The sequence below is a fragment of the Diabrotica virgifera genome, chromosome 1 (assembly GCF_917563875.1).
Source record: "Diabrotica virgifera virgifera chromosome 1, PGI_DIABVI_V3a".
Taxonomy (NCBI): Eukaryota; Metazoa; Arthropoda; class Insecta; order Coleoptera; family Chrysomelidae; genus Diabrotica; species Diabrotica virgifera.
In genome coordinates, this window is record NC_065443.1 from 197872521 (window position 1) to 197896861 (window position 24341).

The 24341-nt window shown below is 31.6% G+C and overlaps 1 protein-coding gene across 3 annotated transcripts in view; it reads left to right on the top strand.

The window, feature by feature from the left end:
• LOC114327593 (myrosinase 1-like) overlaps positions 1-24341 on the top strand; it is a 99229-nt gene that overhangs the window by 73139 nt on the left and 1749 nt on the right. For all 3 annotated transcript variants that reach the window (XM_028276261.2, XM_050646298.1, XM_028276260.2), the window contains 2 exons: positions 1106-1243; positions 22955-23061. In XM_028276261.2, the coding sequence (XP_028132062.1) occupies positions 1106-1243; positions 22955-23061 (245 nt within the window). The remainder of the gene's footprint in view (positions 1-1105; positions 1244-22954; positions 23062-24341) is intronic.

The following is a 24341-nucleotide window of genomic DNA, read 5'->3' on the forward strand; positions in this document are numbered from 1 at the left end:
TTGATTAGCACTTTTACTTTCAGAAAAAAGTCTGCACCACCATCAAACTCAACTTTGAATGCTGGTTCACACTTACCCACCAAAGGAACTTATAGGCGATGTGCCCTTTGTGCTTCATCTTAAAAGAAACAAACGCGCAGCAATTTGATTTGTCAAGTTTGTAACGTTGCTCTATGAAAAGACTGTTTGGCACCCTACCATAGTAGATAGAAAGTTATTAGATAATAAATTTAAAATATTACTGTATTTAGTTTTTTTATATTTTCAAAATAAAGTATTTTCTTTATAAATTTTTTTAATTGTTTTTACTGGTCGTTATATATACCATTGCCCACTAAGTATTAGTTGTTTGTCAAAATGCACACTGGTAGCTATATCTACCACCCATTCCAGCCTTTCTGACACAGAAAAAAAAATTTTTAAACATATGCATAATCAACTACTTTTACTATCCAAAAGTATAGTTTTACAAAAACAATAGTTCTGCCCGTTAAAGGGCTAAATAACCATTGCTTTTCGTTTAAATTAAATGTCAAACAGCCACTTACCTCCATTTTGGCAGATTGAACATTTAATTTATGAGATAAGCAATGTGTATTTGTCAAATAAACATTTTTTTTTCGATTTTCTGACAGCAGTAAAATATATTTTGAATTAAATGAATTACATGAATTCTTCTTTTTGCGTCAATTAATTTACTTCAAAAAATATATTTTTTTGGCCACCCTGTATAAACATTTATGTTAATAAAAATGTATACCATTTTTACCAGTTACCAAATGTATACTACTTCGTCATTTATGTTAATGTTTATAATACTGAATAGAGAATTGAATAATCTTTCAAATGAGATACAACACGACCCCTATTCCCATTTAAAAAATCATCGATCATCACGCCTAAATCGATGAGGCCTCTATCATAGCATATAATATATATTTATATTATGTCAAAATATCCTAATTTAAAAATAAAAATCGACCTGTCTCAGAATAAATTCTTCTCCAGACTGGCTTATTCTCGAAAAAATGAATTTATTCCATAATTTTGAACCTCTCTGTACAATTCTACTTTAATTCAATAAAAAAAATTAATATTGTTGCAGATGAGGAGTAAGGGTTTAGGTATTATTCTGAATTGGATAAAAAAGACATATAACGATCCAGAAATACGAATTTTGGAGCAAGGCTTTCCAGAAACCTCAACTGACTTATATGACCATAACAGGCATAAATATATAGTGGTAAGTATATGTATACTGGCTGATTTACACCTCTACTATATTTACCGTGTTACTTCCCATAAATTCAAAAGTCCCAATAAATCTTTTTATTTTTGATAAAAACTATATATTGTTGCATCTATAGATTTCGGGTGAAATTTTAAATATATTCAGTATAATAAGATTAGTCCGGGATCCCAGTCCCATTTTCACCATTTATTACTAACATGCTAATTTTTAGTGAGTAGCTTCATTTTGACAACACGCCCAATTTTTTTCCTTGCAACAATTTTTGTTTGTGGTAGCTAACAAGGAGCGCAGAGATGAAATATGTTGATTGACGATTTTCAAAAATGTATTACTGTTTTTTTTTATTACTTCTCAAGATAATTATGTATCTCAATTAGCCAAAAAATATTAGAGAAATAAATGGCGACTCGATTCTAGTTTTCTGTTGACCTAGATATCAAAATATCAACAGGCACCGCTGGGAAATATTCCAAAAATGCGGTTCAGAGAAACTATATGAAACGAGTCTTTGTACTCTTATACAGAGTATGGCATTAGTAAAAATACAAAAATAGACGGTTTAGTTTTGATTTAAATCTGTCTCCTGCCATCCCCCGATAGCGCTATTTCTAGGTCTACCTTTTGTCAAGGGGGCTATGCAAGAAGACAAATTTAAATCAAAACCTCCGTAGTTCTCGGTATACAATAAAACTATTTATACCGAGTATAAATAGTTTTATTGTATACCGAGAACTACGGAGGTTTTGATTTAAATTTGTCTTCTTGCATAGCCTCCTTGACAAAAGGTAGACCTAGAAATAGCGCTATCGGGGGATGGCAGGAGACAGATTTAAATCAAAACTAAACCGTCTATTTTTGTATTTTTACTAATGCCATACTCTGTATAAGAGTACAAAGACTCGTTTCATATAGTTTCTCTGAACCGCATTTTTGGAATATTTCCCAGCGGTGCCTGTTGATATTTTGATATCTAGGTCAACAGAAAACTAGAATCGAGTCGCCATTTATTTCACTTATTCCCCGTTAGAGGGCGTTCTAACCTTACTCTGGTATAAATAGTTTTATTGTATACCGAGAACTACGGAGGTTTTGATTTAAATTTGTCTTCTTGCATAGCCTCCTTGACAAAAGGTAGACCTAGAAATAGCGCTATCGGGGGATGGCAGGAGACAGATTTAAATCAAAACTAAACCGTCTATTTTTGTATTTTTCAAAAAATATTAATTTTACAAAATGCAAGGTCTTATCAAAGAGTCCCCCCTTTCCAACATATATCATTAACGAGGTCATGAAAGATAATTACTAACCATCTGATTTTTTTTTTCCTGTTGATTAGATAATATTTATATAATGTAACACCCACATTGTGTCGTACGTTGTACTGGTCCTACGTTCAAAAGTTGTTAATACCACAAGACTATTATTTTTATTAGTAACTGTAGGACAAAGGTATCACGTGATAGGTAAGTGTATATTTAATCCAATTAAAACAATGTCCTACAAGAAAACAGGTATGTACCGCTAGTCCGACAAGAATTGGCATGAGCACAAAAAAATGTGATGAAAAGGCCTATACGTATATATTCGTTGCTAACACACTGTAAACAAAGCTGTGCTCATGCGTACTTGTACCAGTGCAACTCAGCTCTAATAGCAGAAAATAAATTGTTTTTTAATTTGACGAATTTCTAATATCTATATAAATTGGAGGACTATGCAATTTGTAGGACAACGTGGGTGTTAAATTATATAAATATTAACTAGCCAATAGAAAAACAATCAAGTGGTTATTAATTATTTTTCATGACCTCGTTCATGATACATGTTTAAAAGGGGGGACTCTTTGACAAAACCTTGTTTTTTGTAGGACAAATATTTTTTCGGCTAATTTAGATAATTATCTTGCGAATTAACAAAAAAAAAAACAGTTAGTAATAAAGTTTAGTGAATCGTCAAATTAACATAAGTACTTTATTCCTGCTACCCCTGTTAGCTACCACAAACGAAAATTTTCGTACAGGAAATTGTTGGGCGTCTCATCGAAACGAAATTACAGTGGAACCCCGATAAGTCGGCCCCCGATAACCCGGAAGTCCGGCTAACCCGGACCGATTTTCATTACACAAACATTTCAACAATAAAAATGTATGTATTATGTTAAAACATTTTATCTGTAACCCCTTCTGGAATGTCTTAAAAATATCGAATTTCATTGATAAAATATCCCACTGATCTTCTATAATATTTGAGAGATAATGGGTACTTGTGTAATTTGAACTGTTCAATAGTAAAAATGACTCATGGCACGCGGCGGCAGAGCGACATGTCAACAGTCACCTGTTATTCCTTTATTTATTTCCAACTGTCTTAGCATTGTTTAAAGAAAAAAGACTATTTAAAAAATTCTTTTTCAAGCAATGGTCTTTTAAACAATGAAAGAGCCACTGTTCTTAAATAACATAACATCGTTCCGACGGCAGACGAAATTGATACAACCGAAATTGACTGAGTTTTTTTACCTAGAAATGAACAATACTCTATACTGTCTATCTATACTACACTCTATATAACTATAGGTAAGTTAGATGTGTACTGTGCATATATATTTCATGTTATTTCAATTATAACGGACTTTATCTATAAGTATACCGTATTTTATTAATTTTTACCATACTCTCCGGCTAACCCGGATTTTCGGTAACCCGGATCGGCCGCGGTACCGATTAATCCGAGTTATCGAGGTTCCACTGTACATATTCACGAAGATTTATCTTGATAATAATTAGTTTTACATCAGGTATTTTTACTACAACTTTTGAATGTAGGACCAGGATAACGTACAACGCAATATGTAGGACAATGTGGGTGTTAAAATATATAAATATTATCTAATCAACAGAAAAAAAAACATCAGATGGTTAGTAATTATTTTTCATGACCTCGTTAATGATACATGTTGGAAAGGGGGGACTCTTTGATAAAACCTTGCATTTTGTAGGACAAATATTTTTTCGGGTAATTAAATTATCTTGAGATTTAACAAAAAAAAAAACAGTTAGTAATAATTTTTTTGAGAATCGTCAAATCAACATATTTATATTTAATCCCTGCTAAAAAAAGTTGGGCGTCTCGTCAAAATGAAGGGATCTCGGACTAGATCCTATACACCAAATGTTGAGTCATTCATCTTTGTTCATAAATTTTGACAAACAAGTACAATAGTGTGAACTCGCCTTTTTACAAACATATTTTTTGGATAATCTCTAGACAAATAATTATTCTACGAAATAACAAAATATAGTCTCCTAAATGTCATTCTGATGGGTAAACCTGAAGTTCGAAGAGGTACATAGTGCAGTCACTGAAGGTTTTCACCTCCGATTTCGTTGAACCTTCATTGATTTTTATGAAAATTGGTGAGTAGTAGAATGCCTCAAGAAACAAAAGTGACATGATGCCAACTTGCGCTTTTACCCTGGGGGTGGATGCCACCCCTTCTCGAGGTGAAAATTATTTTATTAAAAATAATACCATAAGTCGACAGACAAATTCTAAGAAAAATTTGTTATGTATAGTTTGTAATATAAATTTTTGAGTTTTTAAAGATCAAATATTTTATTTTTTTCGTAAAAACATGCATGTTTTAAAGCTGTTTTTCACATAACTCAAAAACTATAAGCTTTTACAAAAAGGTTATTCTTACCAAAACTGAAGATAATAAACAAATTAATACACTTCTCACTCAAAGAACTAAATTAATGTTAATTCAAACCAAGGTATGGGTAATTGATTGTATATTTTTCTCGACGAGTACTCAAATCTAAGTATTCAAGCTTAAATAACGGAAAAACGATGCAATTTATAAAATATATCCTCTAAAAACTTGTCAAAGTACTTCGGAATACCTATCAAATGAGCTCCAGAAGAAGTTAATAGCATCAAAATTAAGCAAGTTATGATGAAAATAAGAGAACCCTTTGGAATTTTTTAGGAAAAATTTCATTTAATTTCCACAAAAATTAAAATTTATATTAATCGTTACAAGAATTTCTTTATAATAGCGTAAGTAATTATTTCAACAATTTTGACTGGTTCAGAATACATATTTTTCAAAAAAGATATATTAAAAAACAGAATTTTTAAAATTATCTTAATTTTTATTTTCTTTTGATAATAACTCCAAAAATACTCAATATACGCAAAAAATAGTATATAACCAAATTTTATTTTTTTATATAAAATTTTTTACCTGTTTTACTATCTCTATAGGGTAAAAAATAACCCAGATAGAAACGTTTAAAGCTTAAATTTTGCTGCGAGAACCTACGTGCATGGTTCCCGGGGCCAAAAACATGCATTCTTCTCACAAAAATTTAAATTTTTGATCTTATTTTTGATCTAATAACTCAAAAATTTTTGATTTATTTTAATAACTTTATATAATAAATTTTGCTTAGAGTTTGTACCTCTATCGAATTATGGGATTACTCTTAATAAAATAATTTTCACTCCGGAGGAGGGGATGGCATCCACCCCCAGAGTAAAAACGCGAGTTGGGCACCATGTCACCCTTGTTTCTTGAGATATGCTCTAACCACCCACCAATTTTCATGCAAATCGATGAAGGTTCAACGAAATCGGAGGTAATAGCTCATATTGGCTCCGTGCGTCTCCCCTCTACGTACAGTCACGTGATACGCTGTCAGATTTTGTAAGGACGTTTTAACATTGAGTCTTATGGGATTATTTTGTTAAACTTGAATATTTTATTTTGTAGTGATAATAACCGAATACAATTGTTAGAATTCATTAGTTATTAATTTATACTGTAATTTATAGTGCAACAAAATATTGTCTTTTTCGTTAATAAATATTTATTGACATAAACTGCGATAGTGAGGTTATGCATACAAAATCAAACTGATAATCAATATTGGAAAGTGAAGAATTTATAGTGCGTTTTTATTTTCTGTTTATATTAATACATAATATCACTAGCGTGACACGACATTTTTTTAAATGTCTCATTTAAACATACACAAAACGTCCTTATAAAATTTCAAAAAACCGCCACCATGAGCAGGTCGGTCGATTTTGCTTTGACACTTTGTTAACGCTCGGAGCGAATACACCTTCAGTAAATGCACTACTGGGTGAAAGCAATATTCATGATTCAGAAACATTAGAATCTGGTGCGGAATATACGATGTCAGTACGATAGTACGAAGAGCAAAAGACGGATCTCTGCATAGGCGTAACCAGGGGGCGGTTTTGGGGGTTGTAACCCCCCCCCATTGGGATGTACTTTGAGCTCTATACGCTTAACACCATAGCCCTCAGAGACCTTCCACTAGTTGTAACCCCCCCCCCTTTCAGGTAGTTGTAACCCCCCGCTTAGGATCATCCTGGTTACGCCTATGGATCTCTGTACATTCGACAACCAGCATAACTACGTACATACATAGTATGTATGTACGCTATATATAGCAGAAGTTAGTTGCTCTTGTTTCCACGTTGTTGCAAATATTTGTCCTTCTATTTGATCGCTTTTATGGGTAACCGATAGCTCCGATAAAATAGCCTGCAGACAAAATAGCCGCGGAACAATAGCTCGCCCACAAAATAGCCCCGATAAAATAGTCCCGACAAAAAATATCCCTTCAGAATTCATCATGAAATAATCCCTTAAAAATATATTTTTTCGGAAATGGTAATAATGCTCTATTCAGATGTTTATCTTAACCACATTAAATAAAAATGGTCTTTTCAGAGAACTCGAACCCTGTGTCTTGTGTTAGGAAAAACGATGAAAAAAATTCCTGGTTTTTCCTCGTGATTCACTAGCACGAGAATTTTACTGTCACCATTGCGTATGGTTGTCTTTTTAAACACGGATCACATGCCATGATGTTTTAACACGTTGACGAACAGTGCGCGAAATGTATAAGCAAGTGTTGTGACACTATATGTATTTTTCAAAGTAGAATAGGGAAAATACAACGTATATTATAGAAGTTGTGTCACATTACATCAATATGGAAATTAGACGTCTGTATACGTTCTGTCTGTCAACGTGTTAATGTTGATTTCATGTAATCGAATGAACTATCTTTCAGTAAAGTCGTCCCAGGAACGCAACTGATAAATATTGGCAATTTAATTTTTAAGTCTTCTACTTTAAAATGTATAATATACAGTATGTCCCTGTAAGTTGTATCCATATGGAAAACTTTTTTATTATTAATTTTACGAAAAAAAGTTATTCTTCATAAAAAGCTCTGCATGGTCCAAAACCTAAGATTTAACCATCAGATATAAAAATTTTTAAATGTTATACGAGGTATGTCAAAAAGTTTGAATTTGACTCAAGAGTAAAGTAGCTTTATTTCTCACAATATTGAAAATTGCTATTATGAAAAGTTGTTTGGAATTAAAAACTATATTCTAATATGCAATTACATCCTTCTTATTGAAAAAAAAAATATTTTTTGAAAAATTATGGATAAATAACATTATTTTCAGATATTTCAATTCTGATTACCCTTTTATTATTAATTTTACGAAAAAAAGTGATCCTTAATAAAAAGTTCTGGATGGTCTAAAACCTAAAATACAACCATCTTATATCAAATATGTAATATTAATTTTATACGAGGTATGTCAAGAAAGATAAATTTAGATCAAAAGTAAAGTACCTTTATAGTTCAGAATATTTCAATTAGAAGTATGTAATTACATACTGGAACATAGTTATTCATTTTAAATAACTTTTTAATATAACAATTTTCGATATTGTGAAAAATAAATGTGTTTTACTCGTGAGCGTAATTCATATTTTTTGACATACCTCGTATAAAATTGATAAAATTTGACTTAAGATGGTTTTATTTTAGGTTTCAGACCATGCAGAACTTTTTATTAGGAATCACTTTTTTTCGTAAAATTGATAATAAAAGAGTTCTCTGAATTGGAATAACTGAAAATAATATTAGTTATCCATAATTAAAAAAAAAAACAATTAGATTATGCAATTATGTAATTGCATACTAGAATATAGTTTTTAATTCCAAACAACTTTTCATGATAGCAATTTTCAATATTGTGAAAAATAAAGCTACTTTACTCTTGAGTGAAATTCAAACTTTTTGACATACCTCGTATAATATTCAAAAAATTTGATATTTGATGGTTAAATCTTAGGCACTATGCAGAAGTTTTTATGAAGAATAACTTTTTTTCGTAAAATTAATAATAAAAAAGTTTTCCATATGGATACTTACAGGGACATACTGTATATGTCTGAATTGTCGATATTATAGTCTAAGAGCTAGTGAACCCTCCGACTAACGGTCGTCCTGTAAGGCTAGAAATTTTTCTAGTGATAATTCATAGCACATCAAGGCTAAAAACCATGACCTGGCAGGCCTCAGCGGTGCACGTGTATCTACCAGGTGAATCGAAAAGTGCAAATTTAGGGGGTACAATAAACTTTCTCCTGTAAGGTTTAAATTTAAGTATGTGTTTTAATAAGTCATTTAGAAGAAATGTGTACAATGACAGGCGATTCTGAAGAGCATAAGACCTTGCCAGGCGAGGGGAAAGATTAGGGGTTTTTCCTAAAATTATTCTTTTTGCATCGAACAAATTTTTTTTAGGTTTTTTGAATAATTCCAAACAGAAAAGGTCTTTAGTGATTTTTCTCTTAAGTTAATAGTTTTTGTTATATATGCGATTGAAAATTTTGAAAATTGCGAAATCGGCCATTTTTAATCCTAAATCGGACAGTTATCTAAATATTTCAAAGTTGCCAAGGTAGGTAGATATTCTCTAAACATTGATTGATGAAATCCCAAAGAGTTTTTTTTAATACAATATCGGAAACGCCTTTGTTTTTTAATTACTAATCAAGCGGGCGCGACACTGTGGTATAAGTGAGGACGTTTGAGTTGGCATAAATCCATGATCTCGAGAATGGGCAAATTTCATGAGAAATCCTTAGACAGGTCGATTTTTATTTTTAAATTAGGACTTTTTGGCATATATCTAATACTAGTGACGTCATCCATCTGAGCGTGATGACGTAATCGATGATTTTTTTAAATGAGAGTAGGGGTTGTGTGATAGCTCATTTGAAAGGTTATTTAATTCTCTATTCACTAATATAAACATTACCATAATTATTTATACAGGGTGTACAAAAAAATTTTTTTTATTAAATTAACTTTGATTAAATTTGACAAATAGAAGAAAATTTTTTTTGTACACCCTGTATAAATAATTATGTTAATGTTTACATTACTGAATAGAGAATTAAATAACCTTTCAAATGAGCTATCACACAACCCCTACTCTCATTTAAAAAAATCATCGATTACGTCATCACGCTCAGACGGATAAAGTCACTAGTATTACATATATGCCAAAAAGTCCTAATTTAAAAATAAAAATCGACCTGTCTAAGGATTTCTCTTGAAATTTTCCCATTCTCGAGATAATGAATTTATGCAAACTCAAACTTCCTCACTTATACTACAGTGACGCGCCCGTTTGATTAGCAATTAAAAAAACAAAGGGGTTTTCGATATTTTATTGCAAATAACTCTTCGGGATTTCATCAATCAATGTTTAAAGAATATCTACGTACCTTGGCAACATTGAAATTTTTAGATAAATGTTCGATTTAGGGTTAAAAATGGTCGATTTCTCAATTTTCAAAATTTTCAATCGCTTATATAACAAAAACTATTAACTTAAGAGAAAAATCACTAAAGACGTTTTCTGTTTGGAATGTATCAAAAAACCTAAAAAAAATTTGTTCAATGCAAAAAGAATAATTTTAGGAAACACCCCTAATCTTTCCCCTCGCCTGGCAAGGTCTTATGCTCTTCAGAATCGCCTGTCATTGTACACATTTCTTCTAAATGACTTACTCAAACACATACTTAAATTTAAACCTTACAGGAGAAAGTTTATTTTACCCCCTAAATTTGCACTTTTCGATTCACCTGGTAGATACACGTGCACCGCTGAGGCCTGCCAGGTCATGGTTTTTAGCCTTGGTGTGCTATGAATTATCACTAGAAAAATTTCTAGCCTTACAGGACGACCGTTAGTCGGAGGGTTCACTAGCTCTTAGACTATTAATGATGAGTCAGAATAAATTATATTATTAGAAGAATTTTTTTACTAAGCAACATTTTTGTTTAATTTATTATTTTTTATTTTGGCAACGACGTTTGAAGTGGAGGTCGAAACGTTAATAAAATCATTTTTTTTTTAAGTTAAATGTGGCTTATTTCATATTAGAATAGTGATTTAAAATAAATGGTAATCCGTTAACAGGTAAAACTTTTGATTGTGGGTATTTTCGCCGGGGCTCTCTTGGCCGGGGCTGTTTTAGCCGCGGCTGTCTTGACCGGGGCTATTTTGTGTGCGATCTATTTTGTCGGGGCTATTTTGTTTACGGGCTATTTTGTCGAGGCTATTTTGTATCCGAGCTATTTTGACGGGGCTTTTTTGACGGGGCTTTTTGACCGGGCCATTTTGACGGCTACATAATACCTCAAGACTGGCTAGAATCAATATTCATCCCACTACCGAAAAAGCCAAACCCACAACACTGCAACGCGTTCCTTCTGAAAAGCTTTATATGCAGTAAAAGTCATATTAAAATAGTCCTACATAACTGAACCTATAAAAAGTAGGAAACAATCATCGGAGACGATCAGTTTGGATTTAGAGCCGGCTTGGAAATGAGAGAAGCTCTGTTCAATGCTGCAACCAACAAAAAGATATATTTATACGCTTCATAGACTTTGAAAAAGCATTTCATAGAGTAAATTACGACCAACTATTAGAACGTTTGTATTAACTCGGTTTATATGGGAAAGACGTCAAACTTCTAAAAAACTTGTACTTTAACCAAAACGCCAGAGTTGAGATCGAAGGTTTCACGTCCGCAGAAGTAGAAATTAGGAGGGGAGTTAAAGAAGGATGTGTTCTGCCACCACTGCTATTTAATATTTACTCCAAGTTTCTATTTAAAGAGGCACTGGAGGATTCCAGGGATGGAGTCAAAGTGAATGGCGTAAAGCTCAGCATCAGATACGTCGATGATACGGTGTTGATTGCGGATTCCTTGGATGTACAACAACTCATCGACATGACCAACTCGGTCTGTGATCAATTGGGTATGAAAATAAACATTGAGAAAACCAAAGCGATGCCAATCAGAAAAAAAGAATGTGTGTGTACTTTGTACGCACGTAAGAAGATATTCTTCTATTATATAGGTAATTTAAACGAAGTAAATATACTTAACAGGTTATTTGTATTTTATTTAAAAATTAAACTAACTTTTTTATCTACCACTTTCAAAATTTTTTTATTAAAATAACGAAAAATAAAAAAAAAGTATGAATTGTCCAGGATTAGAACCTGCGACCTTCCGTGTGCTTCCGTTCTCTGTCCCACCGCTCTGCCAACTACGCCATCGAGCCACTTGAATTGACACGTAAGTTTCGGATATAATTACACAACACGGCGACAAACTGTAAAAATATTATGCCTACATATTTTATTATTTTACTACAGGGAAACACAAATCCAAAAACACAAGAATTATAATAAATAATACATTTCCTAAAACCACTAATATATTCTTTTAATGACTTATTTGCACGGTTACAGATACATACATACCTTATCTTGAAAGATTAGCAATGAACTACATACTGTCAGAACTACATACTGTCAGTGTGCGCAGGCGCGTGGTTCATGTACAATTTTACCCTCAATCGATTCGCCGCTAAAGAAGAATATCTTCAAAAACAAAAGGTACCAGAACCTTGCACAATAATCGGGTACATTTTAGAATAGGTCAAATGTTATGTCTGGTCGACTTTTATATATTAGACGAGGCAACCAAGCATTAAACCTAGGAATTTTGTGCAGTAAGATGAATCGTCATGCAATTTTTTACATTCGATTCGTAAGAGTCTCAGGAAATTTTGTGAACTAAATTGATCTCCGGCCAAAATGTTTGTGGATGAGCAAAAGCATCTTTAAAGTGCATATCGAAGAGATGGAAAATAAAAAATTTAGGACTCAGGAAATATTGACGGAAATAAGTTAAATTTTTATACTTGGGGGTTTTGGAGGTCACTGAACACGAATTTTATGACGACGATCGGCGATGGTCTCCGAGGTACCTGGTGTCCAGAGGGGAACTCGTCGCTGGGACGACCGAATAATTCGCGAAATAAACATTGGATCGATTCAATATTTTTCAAAAATTTATCGAATGACACTAAACACGACCACCCCACTCCACCCCCTGGTGGTATGGTGGGGGTAACTTTAAAATCTTAAAAAGAAATCCCATTTGTTGTTGCACATTTGGATTGCTTACGTAAAAGTAAGCAACTCTTATTAGAGACATTTTTTAGAATTGTGTATCGATGGCGCTATAATCGGAAAAAACGATTTTTTCGTGATACCATAGGTAATAAATTATAGAAACCGTCTAATATCTTGAGAAATACACTTTCAAATAAAAAACCAAAAAATACGTCTTTAAGATTTTTTAAGAACCTATCGAATAACATAAAACACGACCCTCCACTCCACCCCCTGGATGTGGGGTGGGGTGTACCTTTAAAATCTTAACTAGGAGCCCCCATTTTTTATTGCAGATTTGGATTCCTTACGTAAAAATAAGTAACTTTTATTCGAGACATTTTTTCGAATTATGGATAGATGGCGCTATAATCGGAAAACACTATTTATTAGCGCCATCTATTAACAATTCTAAAAAATGTTTTGAATAAATATTACTTATTTTTTTATGAGGAATCCAAATCTGCAATTAAACATGGGGATTACTGTTTAAGATTTTAAATTTAACCCCCACCCCACCTCCAGGGGTGGAGTGCAGAGTATTGTTTGATGTTATTGGATAGGTTCTTATCAAATATTAAATACATATTTTTTAGTCTTTTATTTGGAAGTGCATTTCTCGAGATATTGAACCGTTTCTATAATTTACCTATGGTATCACGATAAATCGTTTTTTTTCGATTATAGCGCCATCTATCCACAATTCGAAAAAATTTCTCAAATAGAAGTTGCTTATTTTTACGTAAGAAATCCAAATCTGTAATAACTCTAAAATACTTCTTTGGGGAAACTCGTCCTATGCATATAAAGTTTTCACTTTTCAAAAAGCAGCAATCCGAATTATTTACTCAGCGGAATATCGCGCCAGCTGTAAACCCTTGTTTAAAAAGTATGGCATTCTTCCTTTACCATCAATATATATATTGAAAACTTTGTTAACTGTTCATAATAATATACAGGATTTAAAAACACATGCTGATCAACATCAGTATAATATAAGAAACAAAAGTATATCATCATTATACCATATTCCAGATTGTGTGTTACACAACTTAATACAATAGATTATAATCTATAATTGTTTTTTAAACCTAAACAAAAATATTGATATTAAGGTAATGAATTCTAAACAATTTTATAAATTAGCAAAACACTTCCTGCTGGAACACTGTTTCTATAGTATACAGGAATTTGTTTGTTTGAGCTCCTAGTGTGTTCGTTTTTATGAAAACTTTATCGCCCTTGCGCGTGCAAACGGAGATAAGTCCAAAATTGCCATTTTGAGATATAAACGTTTAAAGATTTTTATGAATTTATAAGCAAATTTTAAATGCAACAACTTAAATCTAATTAAAGATGAATTAAAAACTTTATTTAATTTTACAAACTAAAAGAAAATATTAAACTGTAATTTTAAAAATCATTATAACATGAGAAAAAAAAATAGTTATATCCAAATGCACAAAACTTCAGCGTACATAATCCTATCTGCACTAATCTTCATCTAGTATATCTTCTTCCTCTTCTGAACAGTAGTCTGCAACATCGCTCTGTGTAGCTAAGTTTTTATAGAAACCGTGAAATACGTCATCTATGTATGGTAATAAATCCATTAGATTATTTTTTTTCTGAAGAAATTGGATTTGGATGTTTATGTTTTGGTAGATTTAATGGAGGAGATGAGAAACTCCCTCTAAGAAAATTCATTGTTTTAAATGGTTCATCCTCTTTGTAACTATTTTTATATGAAGACAGTCCAAATCCTTTTCGATATCTAATCCATTTAACATCTTTCCAAATAAAGCGGTTACCGTCATTATCTACCTTTCTTACTTGTAATTAACTCTTTAGTAAACTTGCAAAATCAATACAATAATTTCTAGTCATTTCTTGAATCTTAAAATGATATCTTTTACCACACAGTCGAACAAGTTGATACCAGTCTCTTGGATGTTCAATTCGGCTTTCATATTTTTTCTTTTTTTTTCAATTATCGAATGGTCGCTATCACACTTCATTCTTGTGTGTCCTGGAATTAAAAATTTATGATCCAATGTATTGAGACCAGAATTAACCATTAAGACCATAAACATTGCAATGAGATGTGAGTTTTTATTCTGCCCTCCACAAGTGTCCGAATACAATGATATTTCTTTTACTTGTGGTGGGATTTCTAAGAGCTCTTTATACAAACAAGAAGCTATTTGATTGGCTCCACGACCAGAAATGGTTTCATACCACATACAACAAGTAGTTTTGTTATTACCACAATCATGAATTGTAAGGTTGTACGTCCATAGTTGTCTTTTATAAAAAAAGCTATTGAAGTGTTTAGGCTGGGCGTGGGTAAACACTGCTGCAAATCAAAAGCAAAAACTCTCTGGGTCTTGTCATCTTGACAAATTTTTTTTCTTTTATTTTTGCTGCATATGCAGCTTCTGCTTCTTCTTGATGCCGATTTAGTTCTCTTCTTATTTTTCCTTTTGTTCTTCTTTCTTTTCATTCACTATAGTGTTATGTAACTTGTCACAAGTTTGACATGTATCCTTACTATATTTTTTTATTGAAATGTTCATTGTACGAAAAATAGTCTCATATATATTTCTACTTACGGGACTTTGAGGTTGGATCCAAGCTTTATATTCATCATACATTCTGGTCAATGTATAAAAAGAAGTTAAAAACGTCTATCTCCAGTTTTTCACGACAATAATGACTTTTGTATGTAGGTATAAGACCTATATGTTGCTTTATCATGTCAATTCTGTCTGAACTTATTTTATTCGCAGGTATATGGCTTCCTCTTTTATCTTCTTTTGTTATACCGGAAAAGCTAGTTTTTGTAATAACATTTTCTATAAACTTATTCGACAAATCATATGTTTTTTTAAAGCACTGTTTACAAACTTCAACGAGCTCACCAGCGATCTTGAAGTAATACTGATAGCTACAGGCTCTTGTTTTTGATGAATTAAGTTTCATTGTCTTTTTTTCCTGTCTCAAAATAAGACTTGAACAGTAAGCAACCCTTTTATTATCTCTTAACTCCCAAAATTCACTAAATAACTGTTTACGTACCTCGTTATCAACTTTTTTACCGCATCCTTTTCGGCAATCTCCAAGTACCTTGCATTTTTTGCCTTTCATCAACTTATTTTTTAGTCACGTATTCTTTACCTGCATTTCTGTCCATTTTTCTTTTTTTCCTCATTACTCTAGTATCTCCTTTTACCGATTTCCTTCCTCTTTTATTTTTATTCAATTGATTTGGATCTATTGTATTTTTAAACGAAACCAATGGAATACTATTCGAGTCTTCTGATTCAGGAAGTTCATAATCTGGATCCTTGTCACTGTCGTCGATATCGCTTCCAAAGAACTCAGTAATCCGTTCACTAGGTGCATCTGCAAAAACATAATTAATATTTGCTATTTTCTAAATTGTAACAAAACTGACATCTGCTACAACCAGTTTCAGAAATATCAGCTTTAGAAATATAAAAACGAGAATCGCTATTTTCTTGTTTTTCCTGTTTTCTCGTTTTTCACCTTCCAAATTAGAAAATCTAGCTGTATCAATTTCTGGTGTAATGGACTGGTCAGTATTTACTTTGAGCTCTAATACGAGTAGTAGGCAATAATCTCACAATATGTGCATGTCTCACCGTAAAGAACGCAAATGAAAACAAAATACCAATAAGCCACTCAATGTTATTCAGCTGCGAGTCGAAAACACGTGATGCATCGTGTTTAGTGCAGATTTAGGCAAGCTCCGAAAAATTGGCGCATGGTAATACAAATAGACTTAACTCCATTGGCACTGACCGACATTATAGTGTAGTGTCAACAGAGTCTATTTGACATAAATTCCTTGAACACATTTCAAAATGAGTTATCATCGGTACCACTAATAAGTTTTGCTCGTAAACGTAAACAACAGAGATAAATCCTTTTGCCCAATAAAATTTCGATCTAAAACGTGTTCATTTATGAAGTTATCATTTGTATATTTTCAGACTTACCTCCGTTTGCACGCGCAAGAGCGATATGTGGATGTTAGTATAGCCAAGTCAGTGATTACCCAAATTAATAGTAGTTCAGAGAAATAAGGAAAAAAGTATTATGTTGGTGACACAACCCCCTCCAAGCCGAAACCAAATTTTTTGAGAAGTATGGACATCTATATTAATAACCTATATATTCCTGCAGCCGATTTTGATGATATACATAGTTATAAACAAATGAAGATCAAAAAACGGTAAATTTTCACTTTTTTCGTCTATAACCAGAAAGTTAAGTATTTTAAACAAATTTGAGAGTGAGAAACTCATAAATCGTATAAAAAATTTCAATATGGCGTTCGCTGAATATGTCTATCCTTATTGGTTGCTTAGAAAATTGCAAACTAAATCATAAATTTTGAGTTTTGATAAATATTCATAACTTATGTAAAAATTAACTTAGCAAACTAACTTAGCTTTAACTAAATTTCAAAGCAATTGGTTAAATAGTTTAAAAGGTATTTAATTTGAAAAAACTCTAACAAGAAGTAAAATCACTTCTATGTAAATTGTTATATTTATTAAAACTTAAAAAATCCCAATGGATTGAACAATGTATGCACATTCACTGATGATGGACCGATAGGTCTGAAAACGTTCTGAATTGGACATATTTTATTCAATCCATTGGGATTTTTTAAGTTTCAATCCATTGGGATTTTTTAAGTTTTTTTTTTAAGTTTAATAAATATACCAATTTACATAGAAGTGGTTTTACTTCTTGTTAGAGTTTTTTAACTATATGGTATACAGTCAACCTAGGGAACTTCCCTTTTAGTGTATTTAATTTGATTATCCCAAATTAATTTTTTTTGCAACGCTACAAGTCAGAAAATGATGAAGTTACACTAATACTTTGGATAGTTTATGAAAGAAGAAGATTTATACTATTTAATTTAATTAAAAAATATGACAAAAAATAATTCTAAATACTGCAAAATTATTTTGCAAGAACATGCGAATTACAAAAAAGGGGCTAACTTCGTCCCTAATTGTCCTAGGACAATAGTTTTTCTTTCTAAATGTGTATAAAAATTTAGTCTTTCCAAATATGAAAAAATAATTTTTCTACGGGTAACGGTTAAAAAGTTATTCTAATTGTTTATAAGTAAGCAAAAAATCGACTTGTTTTGCAAAATAATTTTACACTGTTTAAAATTACTTTTTGTCATTTTTTGTAATTAAGTCAATAGCATAAATGTTCTTCTTCCATAAACTGTCAGAAGTCTTACTGTAACCTCATAATTTTGTGACTTATAGTGTTGCAAAAAAAAATGAATTTGGGATAAACAAATTAAATAACTTTTAAACTATTTGACCAATTGCTTTGAAATTTAAAATTTAATTTAAGCACCAGAAGTCTCAGCAATTCGTGTAATAAGAAGGTTCTAAGTTATTTTTACATAAGTTATGAATATTTATAAAAACTCAAAATTTATGATTTATTCTGAAATTTTCTAAGCCACCAATAAGGATAGACATATTCAGCGAACGCCATATTGAAATTTTTTAGACGATTTATGTGTTTCTTACTCTCAAATTTGTTTAAAATGAAAATGCTTAACTTTTTGCTAATAGACGAAAAAAGCGAAAATTTACCGTTTTTTGATCTTCATTTGTTTATAACTATGTATATCATCAAAATCGGCTGCAGGAAACATAATATAGGTTATTATTATAGATGTCCATATAGTCCTGTCGCCAGGGTGGTTACAACGGCCTCCTTAATTCAGATGGACTTACCCAAGTTTTTTTTATATATTTTGACCCGCAGAATACGAATTTTTTGGGTAACAGTTGATCCGGATGTCGATAAGATTGTTATAGACAAAGAACTTGAGGAATTACATAACAGCGATTTCTCGCAAAACAAAACATCTTTTTGTATTTTTTGGGTCATTTTAAGCAACAAATATTCCTACAAGTTTTTTCGTAGAATGCATAGTTTTCGAGATAACTGCGGTTGAACTTTCAAAAAATCGAAAAATTGTAATTTTTGAACCCGAATAACTTTTGATTAAAAAATAAAGTAGTAATTCTGCTTACTGCATTTGAAAGTTTAAGTCAAAGTACATCGGTTTTGATTATTTGCATTGCTAAAAACTTATTATTTTATTGTTAAACAAAGCTATAAACACCTAGTATGTGAGTGGTGTTTTCAATGATTTCCCATTTAAAATCGAACGAGTAGGTAGAGTAGCTACAAGTGCAAGCGAGGCAATTTCTACGTAGCATGCGTTAAAACGCATGTATTAGGCACAGGAAACACTATGTGTTTATAGATTTGTTTAACAATAAAAAAATTAATTTTTAGCAATGCAAATAATCAAAACCGATATAATTTGACTTAAACTTTCAAATGCGGTAAGCAGAATTGCTACTTTATTTTTTAATCAAAAGTTATTCGGGTTCAAAATTTGCGATTTTTCGATTTTTTGAAAGTTCAACCGCGGTTATCTAGAAAACTATGCATTCTACGAAAAAACTTGTAGGAATATTTGTTGCTTAAAATGACCCAGAAAATACAAAAAGATGTTTTGTTTTGCGAGAAATAGCTGTTATGTAATTCCTCAAGTTCTTTGTCTATAACAATCTTATCGACATCCGGATCAACTGTTACCCAAAAAATTCGTATTCTACGGGTCAAAATATATAAAGAAAACTTGGGTAAGTCCATCTGAATTAAGGAGGCCGTTGTACCCCCCTGGCGACAGGACTAATACTACTCAATAAATTTGGTTTCGGCCTGGAGGGGATGTGTCACGGGAAAAATCTTATTTCTCGGGACTCTAGAGGGAAAACACGTTTCGTAATTTTACGTGTACTTCATTTTTTATTTCTAAAACAACGTTTTAACCGCCTTACTTCCACAGAACAACGTTTTAACCGACGGTAAATAAAATAAAAACTCAGTAAATAATTTGCTGGTTGTTTGTAAATAATTTCTCCAAAACGTAAAATACTCGACAAGATCGTTAACGTAAAAAACGCAAGTCCTTTGACCACTTGTTATTGTCTTGCATCCAGACTGCTAACATTTTCTCGATGTCTTGGTTAGCTCGCTCTACTGAACCTTGACTCTGGTTGTGCCTTGGTTTTCCATGAACTAATTTCGCCTTCGGCCAGTATGACATTACCGCATTTATAACTGCATTACCGAACACTCGGACATTATCGGAAAGTAAAATACATGAATGTAAAAAGTCAAGAATATATCCGTTAATTATTGATAAGAAACTTCGTCCGACCTCTTACTTTGTAATGGTCTCAACAAAACAAATTTTGTTTAGTGATCTTGATAAACCATAATAAACTTGTAGCCGTGATCCTCTTGTGATTGCATATCGATAAATTCTACCTAACAGCGACTAATCTTTTCTGAATGCAATATATATAGGTTTCGACACAAGACCCCTCTTCGTTTTACTCTTCTTCCATTAGCAGGTCTCACAAATTGATATAAAATTATTGAACATACCAATTGTTATATTTGCGTATTTTCTGGCGGTTTCAGTCTTCAACTTGTCCCAATTTCCATGACCAATAGCAACGTGAGCTGCTTCAATTATGTCAAAAATGTCTTCAGCAGGTACATACTTAATATTTGATGGGTTCAATTCTAGAAGCCAACTTTTTTATTTTGCCAACTTTAACAATTCTAAATAGTATTAGTGTTTTCTGGGCTGACAGTTCCGCATCTTGTACTTCGAGCATTAATTTATTATACATGCTTTGGTCACAACATTGTAGTGACTTTCTTTCTTCTCGGTCTGTTCCTTTTGTAAGAACTTTTCTAAAAAAACGTCCTTTCCAAGTTCTTATATCTCTGCTCTCAACCTGATCTTCGACATTATCACTCATGGTGAATAATACACAGTAGTGTAATAATGGTAATATAACCAATAAAAACGATGCAGAAAAATCAACAGTTGCACCGTTTGTTACCGTTTGTAACCCTACTTCGAAAACGCCAAATCGTATTTGTCTCTTCTCGTAACGATTGTAACTGATATTCGCTAGTAAAGTCGAACCCGCTTATTAGAATACCTCTTAAAGGAATATCCCGGTTTAAGGAATAAAAATTTGAGGTCCCGAAACATTTATAGTAGCAAACAATGATCGGTTATTAGAATATCCCGGTTATAGGAATACTTTTACTTGACACAAAGGCTATTCCAATAGGCGGGTTTGACTGTAATTCCAGTAAAAACTACACTCACCGGCAGAGAAAACGGGCACCCCAAAAAATGGGTAATTTTTAATGTCTTGTATTTCCTAAACCTGATGTCCGATTTAAGTAATTTTTTTAATATGTTATAGCCTTAGAAGCATATGACATAAATATTTTATTGTTATCGGAAACAAAGTAACGAAATATTACATGCTTTCAATCTAATTTTCACTTGTAGCCCAATAAATGACCGTTTTGGAGTGTAATTTCCAGGGGCAACTCCGAATGGCATGAAAATTTTTATTCAGGTTCTACTTACCCTCCACTTCAAAGCTGAAATTGTACTGTTGGTTGCTTTTACTTGGGGCTGATATTTACCCCTTATCGGGGGGGGGTGAAAAACGCGTGTTTAAAATAAGGCCGGAAATGGATAAATTGACTTATTTTAAGCACTTTTTTTTCTATAAAGTTTTTTACGTTCGAGTTATTCGCGATTTAAAATGTTGATTTTTCGACAAAAAAACTACGTTTTCAGACCGTTTCCAAATAACTCAAAAAGTAAATATTTTATTGGAAAAAATATTTTCAGTAAAAGTGTAGCCTATAAAAAAACGAAAAAAATGGTGTACCAGCAAAGTCTACAAATTGAGTAGAAGCAAAGTTATAGCTCATGAAAAATACGTTATTATTCGTCTAATTCCAAATCGAATAATTCAACGCAAAATCACCGAAGAGAGAAGCGTTTTTCGGGAAAACCTTATTAACGTTTTTAAAGTATCGAAAAAAGCTTATTATTTGTTTTTTACAAAAATTTACAGCATCAAAAATAAACGAGTTACACTGAAAAAAACAGTTGGCCTCTTTTTTTTGGTAAAAAAAATCGTGAAAACCTCCCTCTATTTAGCACCCTAAATGAAATTAATCGTTTGGCTTTACCATCTCTTTTAACTGTATGTGTATTATTGTTTATAGGATCTGTAAGTTCGATTGGTTTGAAGTGCTTATTTTTAAAAACATTTGGTTTTATAGTAAAAAAAAATTTCTAAAAATTTTTGAAAAATTTCTTTTTTTCAAAATAACTTAAAAATTATTAGTGATAAGAAAAATGTTAGGGAGTAAAAAAATGTAGGTTTTGCTATTATAAATATACTAGTTTCATTTTGTTTCTCCGTAAGACAAAAATTGGTTAAGATATGGCTGTTCAAAATTTGCATACACTCGTGATTAGTGACCCATTCAAGCTTTCTCAATTATAACCCTTTCAAAAATAAACAATTTAAACCAGTGAGACTGACAGATCATATAAAAAATAGATAGGTAAGTAAATTGTTTGTAAAGCGGTAGCGATTAATTTCATTTGGAGAGCTAAACACGGCGAGATTTTCATAATTTTTTACAAAAAAAAAGAGGGCCAACTTTATTGTGAGCGTAACTTGCTTATTTTTAATGATATAACTTTTGTTAACAATTAAAACAAAGTTTTTTATAAACACTTTAAAAAAGTTTAAATGGGTTTTTCCCGAAAAGTGCTTAATTTTTCGGTGATTTCACCTTGAAATATTCGATTAGGAATTAGACGAATAAAAACGTATTTTTCATGAGCTACAACTTTGTTTTTATTTGATTGATAGACTTTACTGATATACCATTTTTTTTGGGTTTTTTATAAGCTACACTTTTGCTAAGGATATTTTTTTCGATAAAATATTTACTTTTTGAGTTATTTGCGAAAAACCGTCTGAAAACGTAGTTTTTTTTGTCGAAAAATCAACATTTTCAATGGCAAATAACTAGAAAAGTATTGACTTAAGTAACAAACTCTATAGAACAAAAGTTGCTTAAAATCAGTCAGTTTATCCATTTCCGGTCTTATCTTGAACGTATGTTTTTTCACCCCCGAGGAGGGGTGACTGTCACCCCCCAAATAAAAGCAATCAACGGCACAATTTCAACTTTGAAGTGGAGGGTAAGTAGAAACTAAATCCAAATTTTCATGCAATTCGGAGTTGCCCCTGAAAATTACACGGTATCGCCGAATTTCCCGTTCATTTACTGGGCTATTGATAATTTTAGGCTAGTCTACAACAACTATGGAAAAGTATTAATGAAGATAATGTTAATGTAACAGCGTATACTTTTTGGAGTTTAATGGATAATTTTGAGTGGGACAAAGGATACTCGTAAGTACTTTAATATATATTTTTTAATTCATATACACCTACGTATATATACATATATGTATGTATTTACTTTGTTATATACAACAAAAAAACAATCATCATTAGTTTAATGGGCACTAGAAGAGAAATTTTGTTCAATCTAGCGTTCGCAAAATTTATTTACTTCATCATCAAGATATGAACATGAGAATAATTCATAAATTTTTTAAAACTTTCACAAAAAATTAAAATTTATTATTTAGATTGAGAAAATACATACATAGTAAGATAATTTGTTTCAAATTTCAATCTATTAGTGCAGATACTGAAGGTGGGTATGAGCTATTACCTCCGATTTTGTTGAACCTCCATCGATTTTCATGAAAATTGCTGAGTCTTTAGAGGATACCTTAAGGAACAAAAGTGACATGGTGCCAACTAGCGCTTTTACCCTGGGGTTAATGCCACCCCTCTGGGGGTGAAAATTATTTTATCAAAAATAAACCCACAAATCAATAGAGGGGCAAATACTAAGTAAATTTTTTTCATGTTTAAATGTTAATCATGTTATAAAAATAAATCAATATGTTTTGAGATATTAAACATCAAAGAATTTAATTTTTAGTGAAAAAAATGCATCTTCTAAAGCGGCTTTTCATAAATGACTCAAAAGCCATAACATTTTACAAACAAGTTATTATTATCAAAATTGAAGCTAATAAAAAATCAAATAAATGTATTTCTTGAAAAACCTTTTAATATTTTAAAGTGAGTTATAGGTAATTGAATGTATACTATATTGAATGTATACCTATTTTTGTCGGCTAGTACTAAAATCTATGTATTCAAGCATAAATACCGGGAAACGATGCATTTTATGACATAATTATACTTAATATACACTTGTTACAGTACTTAGATATATCTATCAAATGAGCTACCGAAGAAGTTGATAGCATTAAATTGCTCCAAAAATTTTTCCAAAAAAATGTTATTGTTTTTTTATACCTGCATTAATTTTCATGATATCAGGTTCATCCAAAAACTGTTTAAAAGGTACTTTCAAGGGCTATAAATGAGTAATAAATTTCATCTTTTATATCCCTTATTTTTTAAGATAGAAGGTTAACGGGCCCTTGTTACACGGTTCTCACAGTAAAATTTATGTTTTAAACGATTTTATATCGTTTATTTTTTATCCTACAAAAATAGTAAAAAAACCAAATTATTTGCTAAAAAAAACTGCGGTAAAATTTTATTTCTTGCCATTTTTTACGTATATTGATTACTTTTGGAGTTAC